The sequence below is a fragment of the Coffea eugenioides genome, chromosome 11, assembly GCF_003713205.1.
Source record: "Coffea eugenioides isolate CCC68of chromosome 11, Ceug_1.0, whole genome shotgun sequence".
Lineage (NCBI taxonomy): Eukaryota > Viridiplantae > Streptophyta > Magnoliopsida > Gentianales > Rubiaceae > Coffea > Coffea eugenioides.
In genome coordinates, this window is record NC_040045.1 from 43,246,634 (window position 1) to 43,268,931 (window position 22,298).

At 36.6% G+C, this 22,298-nt stretch overlaps 3 protein-coding genes across 4 annotated transcripts; 2 read left to right on the forward strand and 1 right to left on the reverse strand.

The window, feature by feature from the left end:
- Window positions 1-1,107: 1,107 nt before the first annotated feature.
- On the reverse strand, window positions 1,108-3,881 carry LOC113754102 (mitochondrial uncoupling protein 3). Its single transcript, XM_027298442.1, has 2 exons — window positions 3,447-3,881; window positions 1,108-1,819 (listed from the first exon to the last, which is right to left on the reverse strand). The coding sequence occupies exons 1-2, from the start codon at window positions 3,849-3,851 to the stop codon at window positions 1,277-1,279; spliced, it is 948 nt and encodes a 315-aa protein (XP_027154243.1). The 5' UTR covers window positions 3,852-3,881; the 3' UTR covers window positions 1,108-1,276.
- Window positions 3,882-5,565: 1,684 nt separating this feature from the next.
- On the forward strand, window positions 5,566-14,137 carry LOC113754447 (anaphase-promoting complex subunit 2). 2 transcript variants are annotated; one of them, XM_027298857.1, is made up of 16 exons: window positions 5,566-5,957; window positions 6,122-6,211; window positions 6,532-6,763; window positions 7,316-7,611; window positions 7,761-7,832; window positions 8,187-8,431; window positions 9,389-9,805; window positions 9,919-10,120; window positions 10,259-10,373; window positions 10,514-10,590; window positions 11,245-11,364; window positions 11,483-11,571; window positions 11,681-11,762; window positions 12,467-12,658; window positions 13,030-13,098; window positions 13,183-14,137. In XM_027298857.1, the coding sequence occupies exons 1-16, from the start codon at window positions 5,724-5,726 to the stop codon at window positions 13,303-13,305; spliced, it is 2,655 nt and encodes an 884-aa protein (XP_027154658.1). In that variant the 5' UTR covers window positions 5,566-5,723; the 3' UTR covers window positions 13,306-14,137. The 2 variants fall into 2 exon arrangements, with proteins under 2 accessions (XP_027154658.1, XP_027154659.1); XM_027298858.1 differs by lacking the exons at window positions 5,566-5,957; window positions 6,122-6,211 and adding an exon at window positions 6,239-6,307.
- Window positions 14,138-14,277: 140 nt separating this feature from the next.
- On the forward strand, window positions 14,278-16,139 carry LOC113753734. Its single transcript, XM_027297967.1, has one exon. It carries the CDS (start codon window positions 14,402-14,404, stop codon window positions 16,004-16,006), a length of 1,605 nt encoding a protein of 534 aa, XP_027153768.1. The 5' UTR covers window positions 14,278-14,401; the 3' UTR covers window positions 16,007-16,139.
- Window positions 16,140-22,298: the final 6,159 nt, after the last annotated feature.

Below are 22,298 nucleotides of genomic sequence, written 5' to 3' on the forward strand. Positions count from 1 at the left end.
GATGTATTGTTATTATTATGCTAAAAAAAGAAAGAAAAAAATTACATATTAGCTTATCATTGTTCACATGCAGTACATTGAATTGATCATCGAAATTATAGAAATGAAGAGATGGCAATGATGCTACCTTTCATCTTTACTAATATACCATTAATGATTCTTGAGTAGAAAATGAATGGGGCAGTTGCCAGTTATGGTGTGAATTTGCTATAGGCAGTGTGGTGTATTAAATAAAAAAGGCAAGAGGAGGTCTCTTTCTGGAAAAGATTGCTGAAACGGTACAATTGTGCAGCAACTCTAACTCTAGCCCAGTCCAGCTGCAGCAGGTACGATGCATAGTAAAATTGATAGCTGCATTAATTTTCTTTAAAAGCAATCACTGCAACATATTACAATCTGCGTTTTGGAGACGCTAAAAGCATTATGCTTTATTACATGCTCAAGGACAGTTACGTTCACTTGGAAATGCAGCAGGCCTTTGCATTAACAAATCACAAAAGGGTTGCAAGTTGCAGCTTTAAATGGTGTGTAAGAATGGATGTTGCTGTACTAGTACATATGGAAAACATCGACAGTCCCCCCGCAAGAGCCTGCATTTCCGCGTGCAGAATCAAGGACGAACACAATTTATAAAAGGTATGCTACGGCCCCTGTCCATCAAGAATTGCTGTCAAATGCTAGTTGGCTAAAACAAAAAGGACTCCGAGAACTGGGAGGATAAGTGGCTGAGGGGCAAGTCGTAACTCTGTCCAGCATGAAGTAGATATGAAATGTTTGGACCAGTTACAGCTGACAGCGAGTAGTACTGGATGGATTGGAGGTAAACTTAATTTCGTTGCATTGACATGATCAAGAAGCCAACACAGTGAAATAAGTTGCGGAAACAGCGCGGCAGACCATAAGCAGGATAAATGATACATATTCGAGTGATTAACTTTTTACGACATCTAATTACAGGACAATGTGCACTACTGATTGCAGTTAAATTCAAGTGTTAATTGTACAACAGAGATGGTTGTTCTGTAGTTGCGTCCCAGGGGTGATGTTCTTGTCCCTGTGGCAACTACTTCCACAAGAATCAAGAATGGAATGAATGAGGCAGCTGAGTTGGTTTCTGACCTTTGCTCATGAAAACCGTTTAAAACAAAAAAATGAAGGTGATCAAAAGTTCAAAACTGCAGCATCCATGTACTAAGATCAGAAGACAAAATAGTGGCTGATGCTTTGGAATGTGCATCTATGAAGACTACTAAGTTAATTTGTTGACATGAGCTCGTTAGAATGAGGAAAGCCCTGCGATCTGGCGGAGTTTCTCATATGAAACCCAGAACACAAATTGCCAAGGACCAAGCCTTGCCCATGTGGGAAAGAATCCCTTCCACAGTGCGCCAAATCCTTCAATTTTAACAGTTCTGACGAGACAATCAAATGAATTCTGATATTTTGCCTTCCCATCGACACCAGTTGCCTCGTACATCATTCTTGTTTTAACTACATCTGCAGGACAGCTCAATGCTGTTGCTGAAAGACCAGACATAATGGCAGATAAAGTGTGCGCATAAATATTATCTTCAGCGATCTGGTTTTGTATAACAAAATGTTTTGCATGATCATAACAAGCTAATTCTCCCATGTTCACCAAGAAGGCTCTCTGCACATTTGGGAAGACGCCTTTCCAAAGTCCTCCAAATCCTTCCTGAGAAATAATCTTGTATAAAGCATCAAATGGCCCCAGGTACCTGGGCCTGAGACCTTGATTCACCATTCGTGTATCTGCTTGCATCCTCACTTTAATGAGGTCAGCCGGGCTGGCCACTATCTAAGTATTAATGAGTAAACATCTAATCAAAAAACCTTCTAAACCAGCAATAATAACAGGAGAGACTTGGCAAGGAAGACAAACTATTTTGGGTTTGATAGAAAGAACTTCAGAAAACTTATCCCATCACAAGAAGTCCCTTGGCATAAACTTGTGTGGGAAAAGGGGTTCATTCATTCATTCTTTGATTGTTATGCAAGAACAGACTATATACCAAGGATAAAATGAGGAAGTGGGGATGCTTAAGTGGTACGTTTGAATGTGTTGTGTGGTGGTGTGGAGGAATCGATGAGCCATATCATTTTTGAATGTCTTGTTTCCTCTTTTAGCTGTAGTGTGGCAGAAAATTCTAAAAATGGTTTCAGTTTTCAGGGGACCCCTGCCATGGTCAATGGAATTGTCCTGGGTTTGTGAGCATTGGATGTCTACATCTTTTATTGATAAATTTCGAAGGCTTGCTCTAGCTGCCTCTGTGTCCTTCGTCTGGAAACCTATAAATCTGGTGCTATTCCAAAGTGGAAATGTATCTGTTGTGGCTATGGTAGGTCAGAAAATTGAAACCATACAGTATATAGGAGCCTCATGGAGAAATGTGCCAAAGACAGCAGAATTGGTTGCTGATTGTTGAATGGGGCATTTCCCATAAGTGCTTTGATAGATTTTGATGAATTGCATAGAATTCTGGGTCGCGAATATTTGTAAAGATTCATTGATGTATAGATACCCTATGCTACGTTTTATATTTTTCGGTTCTGTATCAATAAAATTTTGTAGTTGTACTTTGGAAAAAAAAAAAGAAAAAACTCTATGCCTCATTACATGGTGCATTTTGAAGCGGTCGCCACTTGCCAAAACAAGAAATAACTCCAACAAAGAACAAAGCATTCCCCCTAGTTAATGAAATCATAATCTTGCTACGTGCATTACAAGCATACTACTTATAATCCTTCATTCTAGTGATACTGGAACATTTTTGTTAAAGATTACAAAATTAAGCAGCATTACTAGCACATGTAACCCAAATTTTCAACTAATCATACATGCACGTTCAGAATGAAAAAAAGAAAAAGAAAAAGCAGCATTAAAGGCTCATTCAACCCAAAAATGCCCAATCCGATCATACAAGAAGTTCAGAATAATGGAAACAATAAGCAATAGAAGCTTATCCAATCCAAAACTTTCGTTCAAGTTATACAAGCATGGCACAAACAACGGCCAAACAGCATTACAAGATTACTCAATCCAAAATTCTCTTTCCAGTCATATGGGCACATCCAAAGCAATGAATTCAAGCAGCATTGCAAGCTTATTAATCCAAATTCTTCAGTCATATGGGCACATTTGGAATAATTGCAAAAAAAAAACCCAGCTTCTAGCTTACATAATCCACATTTTTCACAGATACAGGCACATTGGAAAATAATTTTAACAAAAAGAGGAAAACTAAAAGTAGCGACTTTACAAGCTTAATCATCCATTTCTTCATTCTAGTCATGCAGCCATATTGGAAAACAATGAAATTAGCAGCATCGAAACCTCAACTAATCCAAGTATTCATTCTAAGTCTCTAATGGACATGCTTAAAGTTTTATCAAAATAAATTAGAAGAAAAACAAAGAGTAAATACCTGAGCTATTGCTCCAGAAATGCCACCAAGAATTGGTTTTGTCGATAGAGAAAGTGGATGGTCCGAAGGGCGAATTTGGGCCCTTAAATGCTCATAACCCACAATCCGGATAGGAGTATAAAATAGATGTCTTAAAATTGCCGGGGACAAGCCATTGTAGAGCCCGAAAAGGCCGTCGTTGCGGAGGATTTGGTAGGCGATTTTGAAGGTGTTTGTGGTGGCCCTGGTGGGTTTAGGGGTTAACGAGAGGGCTGACTGACGCTCGCCGTGGAGCTGGAGCCGGGTTTTAATCAGGTCGATCGGAAATGTCGAGGTTTCAGCCACCATTGCTGAGAGTGACGTCAGCAGAATCTTCTTTGAGTTGGAGTTGCTGGTGGTGGTTTCGCCGTCGCCTCGGGACTTCATTGAGTCAGCTCCAGCGTTGCCGTTGGCAGATTCGGAAGTGAGTGAAGGAAGCGTGCGGAAAAGTGTAACGACTTTTCAAAATTATATATACCTTTCTACATACAAAGCATGACGAGGCGGTTTGGTATTAAAATCTGGTGTCATTTTTTAAATTTACTGGTGATTGTGCGCGCATATATATATATATATATATATATATATATATATGTATGAAAGTTACTATTTTAATTAGACTCTTGACACAGCTAATTGGAGAAAATTATCGAGTTATGAGTTATATGAGTTTTACCTATTACTAAAATATGCAATGTTGAAGCATTACCTTCTATTATCAAAATTAACTTTTGAAAAAACAACTAATCTTGTTTTAACCATGCTCTTATCAAATCATATCATATATATACTTATGTATCAAAATAACTATATATTTTTTCTCTGTACTCTCAAGCTCCTATATATCCTCAAAGCTTATCTTCCAAATTTAAAGATTAAATTTTGAAAATCAATCCTAATCCTAATCCTTCCTTCAAGTTTACACATCAAAATTTGAGAACACAATTTACAGACCAAAATGTACTAGACAGCTGCGACTAGGAGGGGAGAGGAGATCTGGGTTGGGTTGGGGGGGGGGGCGGAGGGAGAAGGAAGAAGGGAAGGAAAATGAAAGAAGAAGAAGGAAGAAAGAGAGGGGTGGGGGGAGAGAGAGAGAGATGAGAAGAAAGGGCGTGGTGGCAATGGGTGGTAATGGTGGATCATACTTTTTATTTTTAAAAAATTACTCCAACAATATTAAAAATTCGGTAAACACCCTAATAAATAACTACAATAACATTTTTTTTCATATACACTATTACATAAAATTAGTCCATACAAAACCAATGCACGCACTTATGAAAAATAAGTCTAAAGAGATCTAATCCATACGAAACCAATACACACACTATTGGGCTTGATAGTGTGCTAATGGCACTTTTTGATAATTATTTTTTATTTGATAGACATATTTATTGTGTTACTTATATGCCAGTCGAATTGTTAAACTTAATCGTGCCTTATCTATGTGAGTAATATTTTATTATTATAAAATATCTATTGTGTCCCATATTCCAAAAATAATATAAAATATTCATTTACAATACTTAAACTCGACCAAGCTTAATTGAACTTGTTTAAACTTGATTGAGTGAGACTCATTCGATTTGAGTTCGAGTAAGCTAAAATAACTATTGAATCGAGTTTGAGTGCAAAGCTAAAGAATTCAGTGAGTTCGAACTTACATATTTTAGCTCGAACCATACTAGTCAAGTTCGATTTGATTCATTTATATCTCTAACTAGAATTAGGCATTTCCATAGAGTGAGTTTAATCCAAACGATAATAAACCATATTTTTTTGTATGGATCTTTTAAATTCAAAAGAGTTAGTTCTTACTCGTATCAGAGAATCATAAGTTTGGATAATATTTAGTACCATATTATATAATCAAGGCCAATTTCAGCCCCAAGTTACGTGACACCTGTCCCTCAGCCAAGAGAAATAAAAAAAAGAAAAAAAATGCATTTTCCCCACAGGAAGTTAATTTCAATGGAAACGACACCGCACCGGTCTTCCATGGGATTTGTTTCCCCTTCTGCTAAAAATAGACAGTCAACTCCGTATAAAACAACCTCAACTTAACTGTTTTGAAAAAAAAAAATGGAAGTGGCGGCAAAATTCTGTCACTGATCCTCTAAATTTTTCTGACTGACTTAGCAATTCTATCTATATGTGTAAATTCAAATCTACGAATCATTAATTTATGCAGCACAATACTTCAAATTAGGGTTTGTGTGGTTCTAATCAGTAAAGCACATTTCTTCATCTTTTCGTCAAATGGCGGTGGATTCGTCGTCGGCAGCATGCAATCTAGCGGTTTTAGATTCACTGAACGAGGACTCAATCCATGAAATGGTGGAGAGCTGGAACCGCTTTTGCTTAGCTTCCGAGGGTCTTCTTATTGGTGCCGGCAACTTGTCTTTTGGCTCGGAGTTTGTTTCTCAAGCTCAGATACTTGTCAAGTACGGCCTCGAGTCTCTAGTCCAGCAGCATTTCCTTCGTTCTGTTGAGGTACTTTATTTGTTTTCAATTAGAGGTGAATTGATTGCTTTCGCATTTTCCACCAAAATTAGAAAAATCTGTATTGTATTTTTCAAATGTTGCAAAAGAATAGGTAATTTATTTTCAAATAAGCACTTCTGAAGGTTGAGGCTTTGTTTATTGTTACGGTGCAGGAAATTTTTGAGAAAAATGGAGCGACGAGGTTTTGGAGTCATTTTGAGCCTTACAGCAATGTTGCAGCTCTTGAAATTAATGATGATCCTGTGAGTATGCATGAATGTCTGAGCATTGTTTGATTCGGAGCATGTTGGGTATGAAAAGATATTCCTTTGCTTGAAAATCTAGTGTTCATTATATAGGTGAGTTTTTCTTGTGTTCTTATGTGAAGAGTTGTGGTTTGTGGTGAACCAGTGCGTAATGATGTTCCTGTGTTAGCATTGTAATTTGTTATTCCAAGATGCAAGAAGCTGTACTACTTTCTTCTTGTATGGTGAAACATATGATGTGTTGGCAGATTGATGCACAGTTTATTCTATTTTGTACCTAATCAGCTTGAAACTAAACAAGATAATTCCTAAATCAGATACAAAGGGATGAGATTCAGGAAGTGTTATGTAAAGCCCTGGAAGAAATTTCGTCAGAAAAACAATACCAGGAGAAGTGCTTATGGATGTTGATTCACGCTTTACATTCTGAGTCAGCAACTAAGTCCGAGTGTCAAATTAAATCAGATGCCCAGAATGTCCCTCTTATCTCGAAGTATCAACTGATGGTGTCTTCTGTTCTAGTGACAAGTCTACCCAGGCACTTTCCTGGTATGTATTCCTCACTTGATTATTAACTTGTTCACTTGACTCAGACATGCCTCTTTACATGCATGTGTATTGTGCACACAAATCAAGACAAAGTCAGAGAGAGAGAGAGAGAGAGAGAGAGAGAGAGAGAGAGAGAGAGAGGGAGGGAGGGAGGGAGGGAGCTTTCTTTCAAATGTAAAAGTTGAAGTTACTATTATGAACTTGTAGAGTTAATGTCTTGATTAGATTGCACCGATCCAGTATATAAACAATTATTCTCATGTGCATAATCCTTGAGAAAAAATGATGAAGCGAGGAAAGCGTCAAAATCATCAATTTCCATCTGAAGTTTCTGGACATACCCGTGCTCCATCTTTAGCTCAGTCTATTTGGTTAACGTGTAAATTGTGGACTTCTTTTCTGCTCTCTCTCTCTCTCTCTCTCTCGTGTGTTTGGGTGGTGGCTGTGGATATATGTGTGTCAAGCTCCTAAACATTTCTTGAAACCTTGGTGTGTCTGAACATGTTGTAAAATCTCTATTTGCTAAGGTCTCTTTTTGTTTTATGCCATTAGAGATACTGCACTGGTACTTCAAGGGAAGATTGGAGGAGTTGAGTACAATTATGGAGGAAGACGATGAGAATGAAAATGAACATAAAGTTCAAGACGACATGGATGTTGATGAGAAAAGGCAACTTGTTTCTCGTAGTGGTGATATGGATGTTGATGGATGCCATCACCAGAGAGGGTTCTCAGAGAACAACAAGTTAGTAAAGAATATTGGGATGGTAGTTCGCAATCTTAGGAGTCTTGGCTTGACATCTATGGTTGAAGATGCATATGCTTCAGCAATATATTTCCTTTTGAAGGTGACTAGTTGTTACACGGAATATTTCCGCATTGAATACTTTTTGCACTATTATTCCATTATCCATGTCTAACCTTTTAGAATTCTGTTTCTGGAGGAAAGTTAGAGGTTCCCCTTCATTCTGTGTGTTTCTATTTCTTTTTTGGACAGGCTAAAGTACAAGATCTTGCTGGTGATGATTATCGGACTTCAGTTTTGGAGTCCATTAAAGGGTGGATACAGGTAACTGCATAAGCTTGTGAACAAGTTCTTTTAGTTCATGAGGATTTCTTTAATGGAAAATGTGGCATTTTTAACATATCAAAACCACCTTTTCTTGATTATTTTTTCCCATTATCTTGATAAAGCAAGATTCTGCCTTTTCATTGATTGAGATTCAAACTTGGACACGACTAAAAATATTATGTAACTCTTGAGGCATTAGCAATGAAGAGTGACGTGTTTAATTGATACGAGTCAAAACACTGATTTTAGCATGCACAGTTCCAGAATTTTGCCACTTTAGATATAAACGGGAAACGGCCCGTGTTGAACTCGACACCTCTAAGGCTCAAACAAAGTGGTAATATTGTGCAGGCTGTCCCCCTCCAGTTCTTGCATGCACTTCTTGCATACCTTGGTGATTCCACTGATTATGCCAGCCATTCCTCTGGTCTGAAATCACCATTAGCATCACGGCCTTCTTCATGCTACTTTGGAAGTGAAGAACCTTCTGAGGGACTTGTTAGATGGCAGTTGCGGCTAGAGTATTTTGCTTATGAAACCTTGCAAGATCTAAGGATAGCCAAGCTGTTTGATATCATTGTGGATTATCCAGACAGGTGACTGTCTTCCCATACCTTTTATATGTCGAGATTTTTAAAAGACAGTCTTGTGAACCACACCTCTTCTGTTTTCTTGCCAATATAGCCTGGTATGAACCTATTTTTACATTTTCAGGCATCGGTTTGATCTCATCAAACTTATTGCTTCATAGCTTGGATTTGAAAGTTTATCAACTCGGAGTATGAATGGATGTCCTGTTTGTTTCATGTCAGACCTGCCACTCTTTAAATTTTGAAAAGCATTGTTGATGTTTTAGTTGACATTTGAAATTTGATGGAAAAGGCACTGAATTGGCACTGACATCCAGTTCATAACATTAGTAAATTAATTGGATTTTCACCTTCTGGTTCATTTTGAGCTCAAGATTGCTACCGCTTAATTGATCTTGATCAGGTGAGATATTTCTGGCAGAGTGGCCCTTGTTAATTGATCAATATTGTACTTGGGGTTGATCTTTGATAGCAGGTTCAGCAGTTGGGCTCTGTAGTCTCAGCCTTATAGGCATCAACAGAATCTCTGCCTTTTAGGCTTCGAATTGTGTTGAATTGATACAATCTGAAAATGTGGCAAGCATCTTATGCAATAGTAAAAGATACTTGAGTTCTACCTTTGAGATTCGTATCATTTACATGCTTTAGTTATTTTGGTGATTGAAGATGATTTTGTATCAGAAATGTGCACCACTGATTGTTATAAGACAATAAAAGCAAATAAATACATTAACTGTATTCTTTTTAGCTTGCAATGGTTTTCTATTCCACTTTTAATGGTGTACTTGCACTTGCTACTTTTAGCAGTAGAAGCTATCAGAACATAGGAGAGAGGAAGGTTTAAGGATTTAACTAGGAAGTGTAATGGCCTTGGACAAAACTTATCTTTGATTAGTTTATTTGACTTTTATATGGATGAGCTCATGGACTGACTTATGGATACTGTATTGTACAATTTTACAGTGCTCCTGCTATTGAAGACCTCAAGCAGTGTCTCAACTATACTGGGCAACATACAAAGCTAGTTGATTCATTTATTTCTTCACTACGATATCGGTTATTAACAGCTGGTGCCTCCACAAATGATATCTTACACCAATATGTTTCAACTATTAAAGCCCTTCGAACAATAGATCCAGCAGGTGTTTTTCTTGAGGCAGTTAGCGAGCCAATACGGGAATACCTCAAGGGTAGAAAGGACACCATCAAATGTATTGTTACAATGCTCACTGATGGGACTGGTGGAAGTAACAGTGCTTCCGGGAGCAATGGGGATAGCCTGCTTGAAGAACTAAATAGAGATGAAGAAAGCCATGAGAATACATGTACTGATGATGATATCAACATTGATGACAAGCAAGCTTGGATCAATGCTCAGTGGTATATTGCTTTGTTGTGCAGCATGTTTAACAAATTTGTTTATTATTTTTATTATTAAGCTTGTGTTGCATAAAACATCTAAAATTTTCTTCCTTAATGTTTTACCTGCTAAGTTGGGAACCTGATCCAATAGAGGCTGATCCATTAAAGGGAAGCAGAAATAGAAGGAAGGTTGACATACTTGGAATGATTGTTAGCATTATTGGTTCAAAGGATCAGCTGGTAAATGAATATCGTGTTATGCTGGCAGAAAAGCTTCTCAACAAACATGATTATGAAATTGACTCGGAGATTCGCACTTTGGAACTCTTGAAGGTGTATGATTGAAAATTTGGCACTGTTTAGTTTACATGACTCCTCTGATTGTACCTTCTTGTTACCTTCTTGTTAGGCTCATTCTAGTAATGCATTAGTTTCGGGTGTAAATATTCATGTTTCACTTTGTGTGATCAGATTCATTTTGGTGAGAGTAGCATGCAACGGTGTGAAATCATGCTCAATGACCTGATTGATTCCAAAAGGACCAACACGAATATAAAAGCAACTATTAAACAGCAACCTCAAGCAGGTTAAAATTTTTATGGCTTTTGTTTGTTCGTGTAGCTTTGTGGGTATAATTCAACCCTCAATAAGACATCTTTGATATTGAACATTAAATATATCTAAGAGTTCCTCCAGTTACAAGTTGAACTGTCATGACAATTACAGAGCAAGAGGAGCATGAAGAATCTTTGGATGTTCTCAGTGCTACAATCATATCGTCAAATTTCTGGCCACCTATCCAGGTTATGTAACAACTTCATCATTGATATTTCATCTCAATCATCTGCATATAGCTTCTGTCAAATTTTTGCCAATTGTGATTATGGAACTTCCAAGTCTTTCTTCCTTGAATAAAGAATATCACGATTTTCTAGATGCAACCTTCAAAACTAATTCCTGGGAATAAAAGAGTTGTGATTTTTCCCTTTGTCACTCCATGCAAGAGTTGTAATGGTTTGAGCATTTTATCTGAATGAAAAGACTACAGCTTCTCAAAGTTCATTCTATTCGATTTTATGCATAGATAGTAATTTGATGTTATATCAATTAACGGCTTATTGGAGATCTAGTTTCTACAAAATTATGTAACACTCTTCAGATGTTGTCACTTATGAAAGGAAGTGTTATCTACTACTTATTTTTACCACCAGTAGGTTAACAAGAAAGTTTTAAGGAGAGTCAAGTCCTATTTGCTCCAAAGGAGACTTATGATCCACTATGTTAGATTGAAAATTAGAAGCTGAAAATGAAGATGATACAATGAATCATATGTGTCTGAATAGTAATCTTTTGTGCTATGACCCCAATGGCCATCAGTTTTCTGAATTTGTGGTCCTTTGCTTCATCATGATAATTCTTTCCTGCTCTACGAATTATGACTCTTAAAGATTTTGCAGGATGAAACAGTCAATTTACCTGCGCCAGTGGACCAGCTTTTAAGTGATTATGCTAAGTGGTTTAATCAAATTAAGACTCCTCGTAAACTACTCTGGAAGAAAAACCTTGGTACTGTAAAGGTTTGTCGATCCTAGACTAAATGACACTATAATAGTAGTATATAGATGATTCTTTATATATTTCATTCTCTGCCTTCCTCATCCATTCACTATTTTGTCATTGCCACATATTTTTTAGTTGGAGTTGCAATTTGGAAACAGAGAAGTGCCATTCACTGTCACTCCTCTACAGGCTTCAATTATCATGCAATTTCAAGATCATACAAGGTTAACTGGGAAAAGTCTTAAACTTTCTTGAATTTCTGTCACTTATTTGTGATCTTGATTATGAATAAAAATTTTGAGATGATTAGCAGAACTGATCTTTTACTTTCAGTTGGAGCTCCAAGGATCTAGCTGCTGCTGTTGGGGTACCTGTTGATGTACTGAACAGGAGAATTAGTTTCTGGATCAGCAAGGTTAGGTTTGCTCAATCTTTTCTTAGTAAGAAGATATTAACCTTTGGTAAAAAATTTGGTCAAGGTGATCCTCTTGTACATGAGGAAAAGATTTTTTAACCTTGTTTGTGGTAGGCATGATAAAGTCTCTTTTTCTGTGTCTGTGTGTGTATTTGATGGAAGTCCTCTCACCTTGTAGAGATTGAAAACTGCCACTTTGTTGTGATCCTTCTTTACATGATCTGGCTCTTCAGTAATTCCTGCTACCTGTTACCCAACGTGTTAATTACACTGAGGAAGATTTTCTGTTTCTGATTAGAGGTAAAGAGGATAAAGGAAAAGAAACGGCAAGTATCTGATCAGTAACTCATGTATGCCCGAAGGAATTTTGAAACAAACCAAGGTTAATAAATATGGGCATTTGGAGAGCTTCTAAACAAGCAGGAGCGGTCCATTAGAATCTCTAGTGTAGCAATAATAGTGAGTGCAAAGCTGCATTTTTGTAGTCTGAAATTATGCAATTAAAACTGAATTTCAGTAATATTGAAACTTTAGCTCTCTCTCTCTCTGCCTCTACACCTACTGTTTACAAGCACCTTAGTGCATCTAAATAATCTTATAGGTAAATATATCGCTCTTCTGGGGTGAGTCTTCCATATAAGCATTTGCATTTTAACTGTCAAGGCTAAAAGTTGTGATAAGTTCCTCTATTTGGGTACAACTAGGGAGTTCTCACTGAATCAGGGGGCATGGATGCAAGTAGCCATGTCTTTACTCTGGTGGAGGCTGTTTCTGACAATAATAAAGCTGGTCCTAGCAATGGAAGCTTTGAGGAACTTATGGTGGGTGATGATGATGGGGAAAGATCAGTGGCCTCAGTCGAGGATCAGCTGCGAAAAGAAATGACTGTATACGAGGTGTATAACTAGCTATTCTTTTTCTTTTTTTGGGTGGTTTGTATATTTTCTATTTGCAGATTTGTCACAACTTAGAGCAACACTTTTTCAGATTGCATTTTAATCTTTTTCTTTCTGATTCTTCCAATCTAAATTTGTATTTCAATCATGAAAGTCAATATTGTGCAGCAACCGTTTTGTTTATGAGGAAATATTTTTGTCCACTGCACTTACCCTATATTTCCAACTTGTCATCTCTTCCAGTAGCTTTTATGATAAAAAGATCTGCAGTATCCTGCACCAATGGAGTGATGCTTATCTTGTTTCAGATGGTACTATATATATTCTCTAGTCACGTACATTCATATTAACCTTGCTGAATTTGATTGTAGAAATTTATCACGGGTATGCTTACCAATTTTGGCAGCATGGCACTGGACCGGATTCATAATACTCTCAAGGTAATCATGTTCTTTGCCATCTAACAAGGTTTGTGATACAGATATAAGTAGTAAATTGCCATGCTCAACAAATTACTTTTTCAGATGTTCTGCATAGCTGATCCTCCGTATGACAAATCGCTCCAACAGCTACAGAGCTTCTTATATGGTCTGGTTGCAGAAGAGAAGTTAGAATTTAGAGATGGAATGTATCTCCTAAAAAAATGATAAATTCGTAGGCTCAGTTGCACCCATTATCAGAACTCGGAGTTGCACCCCATTCATCAGAACCCAGTGCCAGTGGGTACTACACTTCAGCATTCCTTCTGTTGATGGTGCAGCAGAGTAGATAAGAAGAGACGGTCATACTCGAGCTTTCAAAGGTGGGAGCCATCTAACCGATTTGGGGTCCTTAAAACTCAGTGCAGAGACATATTACAATTGAATCAGAGAATGGAGGGATTCTTCTCAGATTGAGCATATAAGTTTTCGATGCGCAGATTGGGCTATGTTGCATCAGCTATATTGCATTATTGGAAATGCCAAAATTTGAGCCTAACCTTCCTTACGGCTACCAACTGCAAGCGTGTTCAAATATCAGTGCCGTTGGCTGCAACCCTCGCTTCACTTTGTATCTGGAGTTATGATCGAGGATTAAGACTGGGAAACTCCTCCAATCTCCTATCTCATTTTTTTCGATTCCCTAGCATACTAAATGACACTGGATCCAGATTTATACGACAGAATTGTGATGTCTGTAACTTGTCCGAAATCGTTAAAGATTTGTGGGGCAGCTGATTGGTACCGGTTCACTGGGCAGCAGTGATGAAAGCTTTATAATTGTGCATGAGCATTTCCTTCCGGGGCAAGGAAAGCTTCCTCTGCTGATATGAGTGTAACATTTTCATTATCGTCGATATATGAAATTTCCTAAATACCTTCAATTTTATGCACTTACTAAAAAGTTTTGAATGGACATAGTATAATATGGTGTAACGATGCTAAAGAAATTAATCGGCAATTTGCCCTCATTTCAAGTGGAAGTGACTTCGTAACGTTGGATTATTGGACATAAATTGCTTTCCTTTACTAGTACTACAACAGTTCCCTGTTTTTAATATTAGCTTAACAAATCCAGACCCCACCGAAATAGCCGTTACAGTTTCAGTGGGAATCGAACTTGGAAAGGTAAAAGTGAAACATCGGGGCAGCATGACCGTTACAATTCCTTAAATTCAAATCCCAAGTTCTTCATCTCCTCATCTTCACTACACGACACCCGGAGAAAGAGATAGAATCAAGAGTGAAACAACTGAGAATCAAGATGATAGAGGTAGAATACGAATCACCAGAAATCGATGAAGAGGAGGCCAAGATGCAGCAATTGAGATCCAAAGCCACAGAGCTACTCCTAAGAGAAGAATGGAAGGAGGCCATAGAGGCCTACTCTAACCTTATTTTGCTCTGTCAAAACCATCTGTTAAAACTTCATCAAGAAAAGCTGCAAAAATCCCTGTGTTTAGCCTACTCAAATCGAGCCGAAGCCCGGTTTCGCCTGAGAGAATACGCAGCAGCTCTAAAAGATTGTGAGGAAGCTCTGAAAATTGAAAGTGCCCATTTCAAGACTCTTCTTTGCAAAGGCAAGATTCTGTTCAATCTCAATAGATATGGGGTTGCGTTGGATTGCTTCAGAGCAGCAAATCTTGATCCTCAGGCAAGTTCCAATTCTGAAACTCTTAATGATTACTTAGATAGATGCAAGAAACTGGAGTTTTTTTCAAGAACTGGATCTTTTGATCTTTCTGATTGGATTCTCAGTGGATTTCGCGGAAAAATGCCAGAACTGGCCGAGTACATTGGTGGCGTTGAGATCAAGAAGTCTGAGATTAGTGGGCGTGGCTTATTTGCTACAAAGAATATTGATAGTGGCACATTGCTGCTGGTAACCAAAGCAATTGCTACTGAGAGAGGCATTTTTTCCCCTGAAGATTCGGGTGAAAATGCACAAATGCTTATGTGGAAGAATTTCATTCATAAGGTGATTGAATCAGCTAGAAGATGCAGCATAACCAAAATCTTGATTCGCTTGCTGTCTACAGGTGAAAATGAAAATGATAGGGTGGTTCCTGAGATAGATTTGTTTAGACCTGAAGCAGAGGACAGTTGCATTTCCAATCATGACCTTGATGTGGAGCAGTTGTCAAGCATATTGGATGTTAACTCCTTTGTGGAAGGTGCAATTTCTGGGAAAGTTTTGGGTGAAAATAGTCGTTATTATGGGGTTGGGCTCTGGTTATTAGCTTCTTTCATCAATCACTCATGTGAGCCCAATGTGAGGCGTTTGCACATTGGTGATCACCTATTAATTCATGCTTCTAGGGATATCAAGGCAGGTGAAGAGCTCACGTTTGCCTATTTTGATGTGTTCCAGCCATTAAGGAACCGAAAAGATATGGTGGAAATTTGGGGGTTTAGTTGTAGCTGCAGGAGGTGCAAATTCGAGGAAGGTTTGTGTCATAAAGAAGAAATGGGAGAGGTTGCAATGGTTCTTGGGAAAGGACTAGATATGGGAGCTTTTGTTTACAAATTGGAAGAGGGTATGAAGAGATGGTTGGTGAGGGGGAAAGGAAAGGGCTACCTGAGAGCATCATTTTGGGAAGCCTATGCAGAAGCTTTTGGATCAGAGAGATCAGTGAGGAGATGGGGAAGAAGGATTCCACCAATTGAGACTCTGGTGGATAGCGTTGTAGATGCAGTTGGAAGTGATGAAAGAGTAGTGAAATTATTGATGAAAGGATTGAAGAGAAGTGGTAAAGTTGGTGGTGGAGTGATGGAAATGGAGAGAGCAATGAAGTTAGGAAGAGGGATTTATGGGAAAGTTATGAAAAGACAAGCATTGAGGACTCTGCTTCAGCTTGGCACTTCATGAACAATGCTGAAGCCAAAAGTTTTTCTTTACAGCCTAAACTCGTTCAACTTTCCCTTGAGCACTTCCTGTTATCTCTTGAGTGTAATTTTTCTTAAAACAATGAAACTGATGAAAACAAATGTTGAGATTGTCACTTTCATGAGCTTATTATCTAACCGTTTGTTTATTGGATCTGGTTCAGGGAGATCATATCTAGATTGCACTTGGTATGTGATTCTTCACTGTAGTTATATTTCAAAATGGCCAATGGATTTGTTTCCTTTCTCTTTGTTCCATTTTCTGGGCTGAGGTAAGCAGGCGGCTGTCAAATGATAATCAAGAAACACGAGAGAGTCTAGACTAGAGCTCAGGAGATGATGGATATCAAGTTTAGATAGGAAAAGCAGAAAAAGCCCACTAACGGGATGATCTTGTTCCTGCTTTATAGTGGATTTAAGTCTGGTGCTGAACAAGATTTTGAGGTTGGCTACTATTTCAATTGGCAAAATCAGTGCTTTGCAATTAGATAACGTAGATATCTTTGAAAAAATGCAGACAATTAATCACAATGATCATCAGGTCACTGGATGATTTTTTTTTTTTTTTTCCTGTTGGTTGGTTTTAGGCTGTGGCGAGATTTGAGGATGAGGTTGGGCAAATTTGTAGCACATCCTTTAGGAAATTTGGTGTATAACTTCCAAAGAGCAAAACATACAGGAATTCCATGCATGGTTGCACCATTTACCTGGTAATCCAAATCCTCAAGTTTACAACAAATATAAGCACAAGATTGTTGGTCATGCAAAAGATTATGCACCAATTTGGGAATCTTGAAATATATTTACCTGGTAATTCAAAGCTTTGCTATGTGAAGATTAAAGTTGCCAACTTAAATATGTGTATCAGATTGGAAACAAATTCATTTTGTTTTTAAAAATGTTGTTTGATATTTCAGGCCACACGATAAGTACCCATTGGAAATAAATCGCAGTAAAAAGTATAGTCCAAGCTAGGTTAATTTTGACGAATTCAATCCAACGTATTGAAATAATCTTCTTGTACATAAACAATTTACGTCATAGAAATACTTTGCGGCTCATTATCCAATAACATCCCATTTTGCAATATTATTGGTCGGTCTATAGTAAACCAGATTTTTTATTTTTTATTTTTCCCCGTGATTCCTGCCGCTGGAGTCTCTTTTTTTGACAAATCTAAGTAGTAAATCAATGCGAATAAAGCTATTCAGATTGACCCTTGACACCAAAAAAAAAAAAAAAAAAAAAAAGGAAGAGCAACATAAAAAATATATATATATATATGAAAGAAAGAGAGAACTTTCTATTCATACAGCAAGACTTGAATAATTCTTCTCCACAAACCGGCCTTAACAGACCAATTCTGTTCTGATTTGATCTACTTTTCTCCTGGATTTTCTTCACCTTGCTTCTTAATTATAAAAATTAACAACAATCCTACATGTTCATTCATATTAACTTTAAAAAATTAATGTATTCTAAATATTTAATTATTTACTAATTTTTAAAAATTTGTTTGCATACTCTCACTATAATATGATAGTATACATCAAATAATATACCCCATACTAAAATCTCAGTAGATATTCTTTTTTATAAACATTATTTTAGATAATTTAAATTTTTATAATGGCCATAAATCTAAAACTATATATTCATATTTAATTAAGTAGAAAAGATCCAGCAATCCATTTTTCTTCATCAATAAATATTCAGTTTTCAACAATATTGATAAATCTGTCCGTGTCACGATTAATTCTTCTTTTTACACTAATCAATTTGAATACTAACCAATGGTGGTTAAAGGAAGTAATTTATGGAACATGTAAGATTTCAATAATTGTGATTTAAAAAATGTTTCACCGTAGTTTTATAAAATAATTAGATAGAAAGTAGAAATCATTAAGATAAGATTAGTTATTTTTTAAACTTATTTTAAAATTAGAGAGAATTTTTATGCATATAATGTAATTCGGATAGGATTAAATATGGGTAAAATCCAAGTGACCCATAATCCATTAATTTTCTTCAATTAGACATATCACGTAGGAGTGAGAAACAACTCTGATTAAAATAGTTACTTTCATATATATATATATATATATAGATTCCTTGCGGTCTTTTTTGCCGAATATTTTGAAGCACTCCTCGTTTTTGTCTCCCTTCATTTTTGCCTCATCTCAAGATGATTGTATTTTATACTTACAAAACTTGACCTTTTTCCCCCCGGCCATCAGAAATTTTTTCTAAAGAAAAATTCAAAGAGAAAGAATGAAAAACGTGACATTAATGTGGTACGTAATTTTAGATATTTAAGCCACTTGAAAGAAAAAGTCTCGTATTAGAATACTAGATTGACTAGCAGCCTTTTTGTTTCTGTTTGTTCTGATTCATTTTCTTGTTCATAGGAGGGAACAAGTTAAATACTTGGGCCATAGGGGAAGTGTCAAATACATGAATTCAATTCAAACTCCATGCATTAATATGTGCTTCCTCCCAACTTACTTTTTAAAGTCCCATCTCTTCTCTGTTAGAAAAAATTTGAAAAATAAAATATATGCTTCCTCGAAAGTTTCAGAGAAGTTGAAGACTTTTTTGACCTCATTTCAAAACCAAAAGCTAGCTCCGCCAGTGTGTTTGGATTGTAAGTTATTTGAAATATTTTTACTGTAGCACTTTTTGTGATGTGATGTATGTGAGATAAAAAGGTGTATTGGAAATTGTAATGGTGATGTCAGCAAATATATTTGACCAAATAATTGGCTGTCCAAACACACTTTATATATATATCTACTGAGCTTTTCAAGTTTGCATGCGCAAATAAAATTCATGAAGATTTGCTGAGCACTATGGTTGGAATAGTAATATCAATCTACCAGTCTCTGTGTCTAAAGAAATGTCAAATGCGATTCCCGTTTGCTCTTCTCTTGTTCAAGAGACGTATAGACTATGGAGAGAAGAGAGGGAGAGAGAGATGCATAGCCTATAGAAAAAATTTTTGACAAACAAATAAGCATAAGATAAAAGGCTTACATTTCTTTTTCTTATTTTCAAGATGGGGAGGCTTATTTTCCCATCGATCTATTTGTCAAAATTAGATTAATAAAGTAATTTTTCTCTCTCTTTTTTTTTAAAATAGAAAAAAAATAAGAAAATAATTCGTAATTATTCTCTTGAAGAGATTCAAAATTTTGTACAATTCTTTAATGCTTGGAAGAAAGACGATTTAGGATGAAAAAAAAAATTAGCTGATAGCTGAAAACATTCGAACCCAAAAAAATAAATAAATAAATAAATAAAACATCCGAACACAACGTCATTGAGAAGGCCAGAACCCATGTAACAGTCACGAGATAAAAAGGGTTCCACATCATTGATAAGTCCAAATCATTTCAGCTGTTTCCTCCTCCTTGAAATTGTCAATCTCCACCTAATGAAAGCCAGATGCTGCAGATTCTTTCAGCCATAGAGTTGAAGCTAATGAAAACATTCCACTTGTATAAAACTTTCTATTGAAAATGTCCCATAACCAGGGATGATAGCTCCTTCAGTAATTGTACTATGTGGAAAAACTGGCTGGATCTTTTGATCAAAAAATAGTAATGGAGAAAAGAAAATTCGACACATCAAAAGTTGGACAGTAACGTGCGCGCCGAGTATAAGCCCATCAAGCCCTTTTTGGCTCAATTATTTTGAACTCTCTACAATTGCAAATATAATTAATTGTAGAGAGCTATTTCTGCTACGGATGACTATTTTTGTTTCTGTATTTTTTGTTTTCGGATTGAATTTAGTAATCCCCTAAAAATGTGAAGGAATACCATTGTTTCTTTGAGCATGCATATTTATCTTTTTTATATGTTTATCGTGTTAGTATACGCTATTATTATTGTTGTGTTAGCGGATACATTGTATGTGACGATTACAAGTCAGATGGCCCTTAATCCCATCATCCCACGGCAGTCCACTCGTACAACTTTGAACTGTTCTGCGGTGGTATTTGTCAATGTTTGAAGTTAAATGATGAAATTTTATTTTTCTATTTTGGCATCACTGAGGGCATATAGCTTGGACGAAGGATGGCTTCAATATTTGGAACAATTCTCACTTTCGTTAATTTATTTGTTATCTAGGAATCAAGTTTATTATTTCTTTAATCATCTTTAAAGATATTCTAAACCTCTAGAAAAATTCAATGGCAGATCTAAACCAGTGACAGATCTTCCTCAAGGAAACATATCACATATTTCACCCCAGAAAAAGGCAGAAGCTTTTCCAAAAACCAAAATATGTTAAAGTTTTGCAGGGGAATTGGGAAGATAATTGGGAAGATAAAAAGGTGTATTGAAAATTGTTAAAGTAATTGGGAAGATAAAAAGGTGTATTGAAAATTGTAATGGTGATGTCAGCAAATATATTTGGCCAAAAAATTGGCTGTCCAAACACACTCATTAATTAGATCAACTTTTAAAGTATATACATTGATCGTCCCTTGATGTGGTGCATAAGCAGTCAAGAAAAACTTCAAAAAGAAAAGGGTACTTAGAAAAAATGAGCAAGTCTATAAAGACAAGCCCCTAAAACGACAACAACTACGTACTATTAATGGATTATTAAAAGATAATTTAAGCTAGTGATTGACAAGAGAGTATCTTTGCAGTAGTATATGATTCAAACTATTTTATGGCTGAAGTTCACAGAATATTCTTCATGAGCTTAATTTAGCTCAATTCTCTAATAATAATATAGGATTATTCAGTAGGGCAAAATACAAAAATCAATCATCAATATTCAACATGTCAGTATCCATTCATCATTAATAAACGTATCAATACAATTCTTAGCGATCGAGTACTAAGTTTTATACAAATTGTAGCACTTTTCTTTTTCTTTTTTTTTTTTAAAAAAAAAATACTCATTTCTTGACTTTTAGCATTTGTTCGGCACATGCCAAAAGGTACAATTAAGAATTTGCATATTTATATTAGCAAAAACGAACAAGAACTCACCTAAATATGCTTACTTTCTCAACTGATGTCGTACGGTACCACGTGTGAATAAGATGGGATGTTAATCCAAAATGATCAAACCCTAACACGTGGCTTGAAGTTACAGGGTTAAAAATCTTCAGTTTCAGTTTTGAGGGGTTAGTAAGAAGTAAGTGGTAGCAGTCTGTGAAGTCTCCCTGGCAGTAGAAAGAATGGAATGGAAGACCCCATTGGTGATTGAGGTGGGCAGATAAGAACCACAAGAACTCAACTGCATGCTTCCATTCTCAGCTGATGCTTATCTCTGTCCAGACGCCATTGGGATGGACACGTGTCGCCTCGCGAAGTGGGGGCTGATAGCTACTTCCGGAGAAGTAGACTAATTGAATTCATCAAAATAAACACACGAGTCCTTTCTTGATTTTTTTTGTTTTCAATTGACAAATCAAGATTTGAATACTTCCTCGAGTAGGAACGAGGAGAAAGCCATGTACACCCTTCACGCTATTGACCGGAGAATGCAAATTATACAGTGGCTTACGCGGCTCTGCGTATTCATTTTGCTTGCTTTACACACAGTTAGTTAAGCATGCAAGATGCAGGAATAGTGCTTGTGAAACAAGAAAGCTGCAGGTATATTATATATGGTACAAAAATGTACCCGGGAATCAGCCGTATATATATATATGCTGCCTCAAACTTTGAAGAACTTGCTCTAGTAGTAGCCTTCAACCCTTCAGCTACCTCCAAATCATTTAATTTATTTTTGAGCTTATAGTCGTGAGTTTTTTAGTTTCATGAAAAGATTCGTCGCAGAGCTTGGCAATGAGATTATAAACCTGTTTCACTAGCATTTACTACTGGCATAGCATGCGACTATCTTTTCAAGAAGACTCTGCTCCTGGACATTTTCTTGCTTGAACTTTACGTGAACAAATGTGAAAATAGCTAACTGCACCGGAACCACAAAGTCAACATTTATTCTGAGCATTCATTGCTTTTCGGTTTGGAAGAAGATATTAATTTATTCAAAGTGCTTTGATCCGACAAATGAAGAAGAAAATGTGACTAAATCCTCCCATTTGCAGAACTGTCACGCGTGATTTCATCCGTACACAAGGAAAGAACCAAGAAAATAGCTAAATAGCATCCTTGTCCTAGCTACAAGTCTAAATTTTCTGTTGTCCCTCCAGCAAAGTTGCTGACTGAGACTAATGAAAAAGAGGAATTTTTCAAATTACTAACTCATGCTAGAATTAAGGGCTTTGGATATCATAGGACACTTTT

Excerpts from the sequence above, each read along its gene's own strand:
- LOC113754102 (XM_027298442.1), bottom strand. The coding sequence starts at position 3,851 with ATGAAGTCCCGAGGCGACGGCGAAACCACCACCAGCAACTCCAACTCA. Across the intron at positions 1,820-3,446 it reads TTTCTGGAGCAATAGCTCAG|ATAGTGGCCAGCCCGGCTGA; the intron begins GTATTTACTCTT and ends ATTAATACTTAG.
- LOC113754447 (XM_027298857.1), top strand. The coding sequence starts at position 5,724 with ATGGCGGTGGATTCGTCGTCGGCAGCATGCAATCTAGCGGTTTTAGAT. Across the intron at positions 6,212-6,531 it reads TTGAAATTAATGATGATCCT|ATACAAAGGGATGAGATTCA; the intron begins GTGAGTATGCAT and ends TTCCTAAATCAG. Across the intron at positions 9,806-9,918 it reads GCTTGGATCAATGCTCAGTG|TTGGGAACCTGATCCAATAG; the intron begins GTATATTGCTTT and ends TTACCTGCTAAG.
- LOC113753734 (XM_027297967.1), top strand. The coding sequence starts at position 14,402 with ATGATAGAGGTAGAATACGAATCACCAGAAATCGATGAAGAGGAGGCC.